We start from the raw sequence: 11,084 nt of genomic DNA, 5'->3' as shown, positions 1-11,084 counted from the left end.
GTATATTGGTGGGGTCTTTTGCTAGGCAAGCCTAACTATGATTAGAAGTATAACCCTTGATGTCCTTCAAGGTTTTGCTGCTGTATTTCATGACACTTGGTGTTGCCAATACAAACTCCAGCAAGCTATAGCCTGCCGTTAAAAAACAAAAAACAACAAAACAAAACTAAACAGTGCCATTTCCCAGTTTAGAGGAGAGAAAGGAGGTTTCTGAAAGACCCAGAAAGTGCTACTTGGGCAAACAGCAAACCTGAAGATATTTTGCTGAAATGACTTATACTCTGCCCTGCTTTAAGGAACATAATGCTTCATTACTTTTACATTTGCATTAGAAAAACAAACACAAGAGATCTTGTATTCATCCTGTGTGGACCAATTTGTGATGTTCACAGATCTACACATGCCTGTGTGTGGTTTACACAAACGGCACGTGAAAGACGTAGAAAATGAGGTTTCATTCATAGGGAAAGAAGTTAAAATTATTTTCGTTACTTTGTATTTACTCATTTATTTTGGCCCCAGTATCCTCACGAGCAGTGTATGGGCTGCAGAATCAGTGCTGGAAGTGGGGGGAAGGAGGGTATTGAGCTTGAGCTGAGCCTGGGGTAACTTGCTCCTCCTGGTGTCATTGCTGCAGCCTCCCCTGCCCAGTCCCTAATTGCTCAGCCGCCTCTGTTCCCAGTGCAAAACAGCCTGCAAAGACAGCAAAGCCGCCGCAGAAGTTGCCCGGCAGAAGACTCCGGAGGCATTGGCTCAGGAACTTTTCACGTCATTTTCTGCTCCGGAGCCCCTTCTCGGCTCTCCGCTCAGCCTTTCCCACGGCAAATCACCAGTGCTCATGGGGCAGGCGAAGAGGAGCTTGCAGCACTGATCTGAACCGGACCGGAGCCCGTGATGTCCGGCACCAAATTGGAGGACTCCCCGCCTCGTCGCAACTGGTCATCTGCCTCATCAGAGCTGAACGAAACTCAAGAGCCCTTTTTAACCCCCACCGACTATGATGACGAGGAATTCCTGCGGTACCTGTGGAGGGAATACCTACACCCGAAAGAATATGAGTGGGTCCTGATCGCCGGCTACATCATCGTGTTTGTCGTGGCTCTCATTGGGAACGTCCTGGGTGAGTCTCTTCCAGGGCAGCCCTCCAGAAGGGCTGTCACCTCCCCTTCGCCCCAGGCTGCCAAGGCTCTAAAGACCCCTCCCACCCTTTGGGATGCAAACAAAGAGGTGGCTGCTCACAGGCGCGCTCTCTGTGTTGAAAGAGGTTTCCCGTGAAAAATAAAGCAAAAGTTTTTTGGTTTCACGCACCAAGACAGACCCTGGCATGTGTTTTACCCCCACCTCTTCCCTCACTTCCTCCCTCCGCCCCCCCCCCCCCCCCAGCGGACAGAAGAGGGAAACCTCGTTTCTTTTTCCGTGCACCTAGGTTACAAGCTTAAGGAGAGGGGACAGCCACAGGGATCTGCAGGTGGATTTGGTGGAGTTTACGGGAATCAGTCATCCTTTTGTGTAATCAGGCTGAATGGGGATTTGGGGAGAGGCAAGGCTGGCAGAGTGCAAGCTGCCTTTGACTGTTGAAGTCCAAAGCATTTGCGAGCTAGATAGCCTGCCCTTTAGCAAGGAGGTCTGGGCTCCTGTCAGGAATCCGTAATGAAGCCGCTGGAGTGCGATCAGGCAAAACAGGAAAGTGCACTCACTCCTGAACCTGAATTAAACTGGAACCCTGTGGGCAGTAAAAAGAAGGAGGGGAATCCAAGAAAAGTACCACGGAGATGTCAATCAGCCATCCATCATTTCACCCATCCTCCCATTCATTCATTCATTCCTCCATTCATTCATCCAATCAATGTTTTTCAGTAGATGTGTTGCCGTGGTGAGGAAATATTTGTGCCAATGACCCCCTCCCCAAATGATCTTACGCTTAATGCTAGGCTTACTGTATTTTCCCCTGTTAGAATCGTTAGCAAACACAGGTTTGCTAGACCCTTTCCTACCGTGGATTTCTGAGTTCTGGGGAGGACATTAGGTGACTGTGGTAATGGGGTGTATTAGAACAACAGATTCTACTAAAAGAAAAGGACCCTTGGAAGGCAGAGACGACTGAGAAGGAATTGTGAATGGAAGGAGCATGTACCTGCATGAATGGAGAGCAGGAGGAGTTTCAAATGCAGAGGGCAGTGTGGAGGAAGTGTCTGCTGGAAATGTCAGGAAATGAACGAGGCTAGGAGAGATGCCCTTGAGTTTTATTTCTAAAAGGAGAAGCTGAGGGAAGTGAAATAGGCTGGGAGGCTTTGAAGACAAAAGCAAAGAATTTGTTATAAAAAAGAAGAAATAATTTGCAGCTGTAGTAGAGAACGATAAGGAACTTAACTAGGTTTCTGCAATAATCCGTTTTCCTCCTGTTCTGCGAAGTGTTTTATTCTGGGTAGGAGAGATCTCAACCTAGTCTCTGGGCAATTTTGCAGGCAGAATGAATGATAGTACGTCGCTGAGGGGATTTCTCCAGTGAGTTGGTGGAATATTAAGTAATGAGATGGGAAATCTCAAAGAACTTTATCTTTCTCTCTATGTATTGTTTTCTGAATTTGTTGCTGGTGCTGTTGTTAAAAGTTCAAAATAAACATAAAGTGAATCTTGGAATATAGACAAAGTGTGTGAAATTGAAGATACACTGGGTTATGTGTTCTGTCTTAAGGATAACTGAGTCTGCCAATAACAAGGCCTGTCTTGATTCCTCCTTCCTGCCTTGTGTTCTTCAGTGTTTGTCAATTGCAACATAAGGGTGTAGCACATCAATGTTTCACTGAATTACGTCACAGTTAGTGATAGGTGATCAAAACCAAGCATTCATGGAGCATCGACTGTATGTCAGACAGCTAGACACACACTCTCTCAGTTAAAATTCAAAGTAGTCCATATTCAATAGAAGAAACAAGACTTAAATAAATGGAATGACTTATAAACAAACATATTTTAGATTCAGTTTTATTAGTTTTGGCTTCATATCAGGAATTCCCTATTGATATTCCACTCTATCAATAGAAATCATGTGGAGAATAGACTGTTTCTGATTATCTGCAAGTCTGCTGGATACATTTCCTGTTCTTCTTGGCATGCATGTCCATTTGTGTCAATAACCTCACTATAATTCTCATTATCAAATCCTACCTATAAAGAAAATTATTGGAGTTTTGCAGGAATAGTTACAAACAGTAATTATTTGCTTTGCCACAATTTTATTTGAGGCTTAATTTTGTGATAAAAATGTGGTTTTCTAGGCTGTTTTTTAATTTTAGATTTGCACAGGCCCTCTGACGCATAGTTCATGTGGTTATGCTATAGTCTGGCATAATCACCAACCTGGGGAGTTTCCTATCCAAAGACAAAATGCTTCTACAGTAAGGCCACTTCTTTCTGGTCAAGGAAGACACCGCTGTCCACAGCCTCAAGTGCTGAAATGACCAATTCTGTTCTGCTTAAAATGGAAGATTTACTCAAAGCACTCTGCTCTCTAGATCCTGACAACTCTTTTTCTTGGGGTTAGCTCTGAAATCCTTTCTGGATAAGCTGAAGCTCATTCTCTACTAACATAGTCACTGAAAATTGAAGTTTAGGTTTGACATTTAAATGAATGAGCATTTGTATGCTCATTACAAATGATACATTTGTAATGTATCATTACAGCCAACTTCTTGCTCTTTGACATCACTGTCAAACTTGCAAAGAAAATTATCTTGAGAGCTATTTTTAACTCTCCTTTGTCATTTTACACATAGAGTAGAAATACAATTCACATTATTCATACACCATAGATAAAAAGCATTACTTATGAGGGGCAATGTCGCAGTGTAGGCAGCATATGTAATCACTGACCCATCAGATCCTTTCAGCATTGGCTCCTTCATGTAATTGTCTGCTTGGAAAATCTAAACTTTGCTGAACTTACAAGTGTAATGCCATCAGTGAGGAATTGCTTATATTGCAGTGTCCTTTTACAGAGTGGCAGAAGATATGCTCTGAGAAAAATGAAAAAGTCTTTATCAGCTCAATCTTTTTTCTTTATCTCTATAGTCCTCTCTCATTATAGCATTTCTCCATTTTCAGGTGCTCATTTCATAGATGGAAAACAATTTACTGGAAAAATTGACAAGAACAGTCACAATAGGCACAAACCACTATAAAGGGTATATCATGGACATTTGCATCATAATAAAAAAGCCACATGTATGAATAATTGTAGATTTGAGAATCTTTTGAAGAACCATGGCAATAGCTTCTTTTTTCAAATGAGTGATTTCTCTGATTCCTTTAAAATAATGCTAAATGTAATACATCCTTAAATACATCTTTCAATGTTGCTGCTTTGTTCTGTTTATGTCTATGCATTCCACCAGTATATTTTTAGTAATACTATGTTATTAATGTGTATGTGTGGGAGGATTCAGGGGAAATTTGAAGAAATACATTTGATGTAATTTTTGTTTCTGACTTCTTGAATGGAAATCAGGAGACATGTGTTTGTAGTCAGCTCAAACATTAACTACCTGAGGGAAAGGATCCATTTTAACTCTTTTGTGTATGTATCTAGAGATTTAGTCATTAGAGGCCTGAGTGTAGCTGTGTTTCTCATGCAACTGTTAGTGAGTTATGCAATAAAGTCTCCTTTTCAAGTTCCATATTAGGTTGAAAGTGACTACCTCTTGGCAATTATATGAGGATATAATAGACACACTCTCTGTAGAAATGGAGGAGCGTAAGTTGATATATGCTATATAATAAGTAATGATAATTATCAATACTTCAATTCTCACGACTGAAATTTCTCCCCAATGTGGTTTGTAGTCATTTTGTATTATCATGACCAATTTGTTTCTTTGAAGCTTCATATGCCTAATGCTGTAGCATTTTGTTTCACTGACTGTTTTGCTGAAAAATGTGACCATAATTGTCAGCTTACTCTTTTCCATACTACACCACTCATCTGTCCCATCAACAACTTTACCTAAGATTGAATTACCTTTTCTGATAGCTCTTCTTATCTGCTGTAATAGTTTACTTGCATCTAACATGAACTTGTTGTTAGTACATAGCATTAACTTGTCTTTACATTGAGTCTGTTGTGTTTAAGGCACACAGATCATTAAATAATTTACACAAAATTGGATAAGGCCAATTCTCATTATTCAATTGTGTTGGTGGGGTGGAAACACTATCTATAAAAGGGTTGCTTCCCACAGAGTTAATCTTATATCCTACCAGTGGAGAAGTCTGAGTTGTGCGTGCTTGCTATTCTTAAGTATAAGGGACATTTTTTTTTTTTTGGTCTACATATCTTAGTGCACAACTGAGCTCTGTGGAGATTCATGAACTCATCGTTTACTAAGTGGGGAGCAGAAAGAGGTTAGAAAGAATGCATTACTCATCTCTATCAAGACTCAATAGAAATCACAAATTGCAAACATAAGAGGCAGTATTTGCTGTTAAGATTTAAACTTGTTGTGTGTTATTTAGTCACATAATATTAAAAATACTTATCTAACTGGGAATTAAGCTGATGCTCTGGAGTTTTGCTAAAACCATGGACATTCAGTCTTAGTTGGCAAAATAAATTATGTATTTGACTTAAACACAAGTCAAATGATCTCTTTAAATGGCTATCCCACAGTTAACAGCAACATTTATCATGGACAGACAATAACGAGAATAATGCATACTATGGATAGTTTAAGGCAGTGGACTCTTGCTGTACTGAAAAAGAAGAAACAAAAGTGAAAAAAATCAGATAAAACTTTGTCAAAGGAGATCAAATTGAGGGGATGATATTTGGCTTATGTTTAAGACACAGCTTAAAATGCTTGCATTCCCCATAGAGTCCAGCTCTGCTTCCAGTTCTAGCTCCTGCTAATGGCCATTGTAAGAGACGGAAGATGATGTTCTTGCCACCCACTTGGGAAACCTGCACTGTGTTCTGAGCTCTTGGTTTCAGCCTGTACCCATTCTAACTATTCTAAGCAGAGAATGACCTAGATAATAGGAACTTACCCTCTGTATTTACACATCAACATCTCCCACTTTCTCTGCCTGTCAAATAAAGAAAACAAATATGTATTTTTTACTTTTATAAATATAAGTGAAATCTGAAACTCAAATTCAAACACCATGATCTAGTTTAAAAGGGTTTTTTATTGTTGAGTTTAAGAAGACATATAGAATAAATTCCATGACATGTTTCTCTATGAAATTTCATTATTTGGTATTTTACGTTGTATTTCAAAATCCTCATATACGTCAGCTACATTAGCATTCATAAATTTTTGAATCATCATTTGGCTCCTGCAATATCAAAAACATCAATTGGTGATGTTATTTTACTACTGGAAAAAGATACTTCTATCTTTTCTACGATAATATTCTGACAATGTTCATACTTTCACACATACAAATTTTGTTAGGTAGCGGGTCACAAGCGTAGTTCATCAAACACGCAAAAGGAGAAGCTGAACGTAACCGACTCCAGTGCCTCCTCCCACTGCATAGGAAAAGGAAGAGTATTTGAGACTACATGTAGGATCTTACAAATGACAGCCCCTACTTCTGTGTATTTTATTGATTTCTTGCAACACCAACCTTCTAGTGATGAGTAGTTGAATGCTTTATTTTACTAATGACAGAAACAAAATTCCAAGAACAATTTTAACTTCTGCAATTTAATCATCCATGAGCAGCAGCAATAGATTGCAAGTACAGATTTATCCAATTGTGCAATTCAAATTTGTCATTACTCATACTGACTCTTCCTCTAGTTTCTGACCCCAGCTAGGGAAGAACAAAACAAAGAGGGAAGAGTGTGATGCACCGGTGTGCCCTCTAGACAATTTACAGAGTTTTTCTGGCATGTCGCCATGCTATTTTTCTGATAGACTGTAGCACTTCAGCTATGAGGATGAGCTCATTTGATAAGCTAATCAAGGTCAGGCTAGGATTACTTTACATGAGAAAATTTCAAGGTAAAACAGGTGCTGCCAAAACACTTTTGCTTATTCTTAGGGGGATGGGAATGACTCACTGAAAAAAAAAAAAATTGCCAAATAGTTGTGGCCAAAGAATGCTTTTTTACTGAAAATGCAATCTTTAGATACAATGTAACACTGACAGCCTAAACATTTAAGACATTAAAGATCTCCAGTTTTATTTTCTGTTTGTCAATATAGTCACCATGTGATAAAATAATTCCTGTTTACTTAAACAAGCAATAAGTTTTATTGATTTGAACGAATAAAGAAATCCTTATATTACACAATAGTGCTCCTAGAGCAGAATGATCTTATGTATGTTCACCAAAGCATTGCCTATCACACCAGATAAGAAATGAACTTAGGTCCTATGTATGGAATACTTTGAGATGTTATTATATTTAATATGTGACATATATGGCCATTATTTTATTTAAATAGCAGATTCTGAGCATTAAAATTTTTCCTTTCACATTTGTACTTGGAAGTTTCCTTTTAGCCAGTAGTATAATAATATTTAAACTCTAAAATTGCTGAAAATAAATGTCTATTTACTTTTTCAAAGCAGTCGGGATCTTATCACTGAGTTTAACAATAATTTAGCTTTGATATTTAACAATTAAGAAGAATATTTAAATTTTCTAGTATTTTACTGTTTATAGACATTCTTACATTTTTCTCTACTTACTCTTCACAACAAACTTACAAGGTAGATCTTATTTAATGAAAAAATCTCATCTATCTGAAATGATTTAAAATCACTGTAGAACAAAAATACACAGGCACACAGAAATATCAAAAGGTTGTGGTTCGGCATTGAAATAACTTGCCGATTTCCTATGGGGAATGTGATGACCTTTGTCTGGTGTTCAGCTGTGCAGTCTTTGATATATTATTTTGTCAAGACTCTGAGGACAGATTCACATTAACTAAATCCAGGAACCTGTCCAAAATAGTATAAAATAATAATTCCAACATTTTAACTTAGAAGTTACCCTTACAAGCCCTAAAGCACACAGAGCCCTTTCAATCATCATAATGTTTTCCTGTAGGATACATTACATGAAAACTGTTACAGATTTGAATACATACCTTATGGCAGTAACGATGCCCTCAAAATTTCATTTAGTTATCACCAAAACCTTGTTTCTTGCTCATGTATCCTCTCACAGAGGTTGCAGAGTCAGTTTTGCACAAGATTTAGGGTTCTTGGATTCGCTAATTTTTACACCTTCTCACTGTATGGCCTCTAAAGTCACCAACTGCTGATGATAGTACATGTCTCTAGGTTGACACCTATGCATAGTCTTCTACCAGCTGTCAGAAATGGCTGGGGTGACCAATGCAGGTAGCAGAATGATAGTGCCTCACTTTGATTGCATTGTAAGTCATTGATATGTTTGCATGGAGTACCCAGTGTTTTGATGTCTGTCTCATTGATCTAGGCCTTTTACAGGAGGTGAGCTGCTTTGCTGTGAGGGGGTTATCAACTCAAGAATCAAAATCTGCAGCTCATTGTCAGGGAGGAAATAGTGTTAGCAATCTTGTGTCTGAGATGGGAAGCAAATTCTTCAGCCCAGGTTAGTGTTGGGATAACTATCATGGTACTATTACTTCAGTCTACTGAAGGCGTGGCTGGTACATAATGGCAGAGTCTGAGATAACACTATCCAGCTATGCTAGCCGCATACTTAGAGTTTTGTGTTAAGTTGTTATGTTGTTCCAATAGTTATAGTGGGAGGCTCAACTGAAATTTAAAAATAGCTGTTAATTACCTCAGCCAGAAAGCAAAAGGTGTAATTCATGCTCGTAATCATTTTTGCCAAACCAATTATGCTTTATCAATCAAACTGCAGATGAACTTGATGTTGTAAGGTCTGTCGAGAAAACTGTATAATAGTGAAAAATATTTTTCTTGCCTAAATTTAGAATTCAAATGAACTACTTGATTTTATATTGCTAAGACAAATTGATGAATGTAACATTCACATTCTAAATCTCATACAATATAAGTAGCTGGTAATATGTAGAGACGTTGTACCAATTACTATGTTAATCCAGAGAAGAAAATGATAATAGAATCCAACGGATTTTGCACTCTCATTGAAAGGACAGTTGTACACATAGATATCCTCAGTATGTTAAAGGAAGTGGCATGACAGTGGCACTCACAGCATACTGTGGAACCCAAGGAGGAGGACATACAGATCCATCTGGGGAAATGGGAGAGACACAGAAGATGACACCTAATCTAAGGTGAACTAAAACTATCCAGCTTAGAAAATGGGTAAAGATGTTGCAAGCAGAGGAATCCACATGAGCCAGATGAAGAAGGCGTCAAGTAGTATGAGCTATGAATAGAATTCTAAGTAATAGTGACACTTTCCTGTAAGCCTAGATATGAAGACAGAAGAGTCCACAGATGAGGTCCAGACAGTAGAAAATGAATGGACAAGGAAAGAAGTTGTGTTCTAAACATAGGAAGTAGGCCTTGATGCCTTAGCTCAAGGGTAGAAGAAGGGTGTGTTCACTATTTTGTGTTATGTTAATGCACGCTGAGAATAATATAAAAGAAGAAAGACTGGTGAAGGTTTCCAAGTTTGAATTTTTGTCTTGTTTTGGTCCATCCAATCAAGCATGACTTAATGAAAACACAAAGAAACAACTGACAGCATTAATAGTTATAATTTATAGACAGATATTTCCAGGAGAGTATCAATATGCTGAATAAAGATAAAAGGAAAAATGAAGAGAAAGGAGCAAGAAGAAGAAAGAAGGAATAAATGCAAGAAAAGCTGATGCTGCTTTTGCTGTATTAAATGTTTAACTTATGACATGCAATTATTCCTTAAATAATATTTTACCGTTTCTTTCCCACAATGTAGGTTTATGAATCTTGTATGTGATAGCCCTATTAGCATTTTCCAAAGTTCAATATAATTTTTCATTAAAGTAATTTCTATAATAACTTCCCTATTTGGATTCCAGTATATTAATATATTCCTTTCCATATCTCATTTTGGATTTCAGATTCTAATATGATATCACAGCAAAACCTAAAAGACTAAAAATTTGAGATCTAATGAAATTTTAAAGGTTTTCTATTAAATATCCATTTTTTATAAATTAAATATCATTTTCTAAATGCTTGCATTTGAAAATTAACTTTAAATGACACACTCTTCAAATAATCACTGAAGATGTTACATTGACCCCAGGTCAGCCCTTAAGAATTTCACAGTTAAAATCGCTCTTCAGTTGGTATGGTAACATAAAATTGTGCATGGTTTGACGACTTTTGCTTGCTCTTCCCAGTTCACAGCAAAAAAAGAGTATTGATTAAAAATTTTAATATTCTTTTCTAGATTCTCAGAAAGATAATACATAATAGATGTTATCTATAAAAATGAAATTCTCTTGATCTTCTCAATGACTTTAAATGAATTTGTATGGCATACGAAACCATGAGACTTTCATTACATTGCCAGAAATGGACTCAGAAAAAAATTTGGCTCTAATAAATTATGATTAATGTTATTTTGACTTGAATTCAATAAATATTTAAATTCATTCAGAATGAATTTGAAGATATATTCACCCTGATAACTATGTTGTTTTTCAATACCATTTTTTTGTGGGTAATACCATTGTTTCCACACTAATATCATTTTTTTTTTCCCTGTATCTGGGGTCAGGGGAGAAACAAAGGGAAAGCCCCACCCAAAATGTGAAAAGTGTGCTATCTTTCACAAAGTGCTTAGGGAACTATTTCATTATTGGCTTAAACTGAATGGATTTTTCATTGTAAAAAATGACTAAAAAATGGAATCCTTCAATAAGAATGCTTCATAAGACTATTCCCAAAATTTGGATAAGGTAAACATGATCACAGTAACATTTCTTTTTTTTTTTTTTTTTTTTTTTTTATTTTTTTTTTTTTTGATTTTTTTTTTTTAATTTTATTTTAAATTCATTAATTACATTGTATTATGTGACACAGTTTCATAGGTACTGGGATTCTCCCCACCCCTCCCCAAACCCTCCCACCATGGTGGATTCCTCCACCTTGTT

At 37.3% G+C, this 11,084-nt stretch overlaps 1 protein-coding gene across 1 annotated transcript in view; it reads left to right on the top strand.

Annotated features, from left to right (window-relative positions):
- The first annotated feature begins 539 nt into the window (after positions 1-539).
- HCRTR2 (hypocretin receptor 2) overlaps positions 540-11,084 on the top strand; it is an 86,333-nt gene continuing 75,788 nt past the window's right edge. The window contains exon 1 of the mRNA XM_058671840.1: positions 540-1,120. Within this exon, the coding sequence (XP_058527823.1) occupies positions 895-1,120 (226 nt within the window). The 5' untranslated portion in view covers positions 540-894. The remainder of the gene's footprint in view (positions 1,121-11,084) is intronic.

Source organism: Ochotona princeps, chromosome 1, assembly GCF_030435755.1.
Source record: "Ochotona princeps isolate mOchPri1 chromosome 1, mOchPri1.hap1, whole genome shotgun sequence".
In the NCBI taxonomy this organism is placed as follows: domain Eukaryota; kingdom Metazoa; phylum Chordata; class Mammalia; order Lagomorpha; family Ochotonidae; genus Ochotona; species Ochotona princeps.
This window is presented reverse-complemented; position numbering and strand designations above follow the sequence as displayed.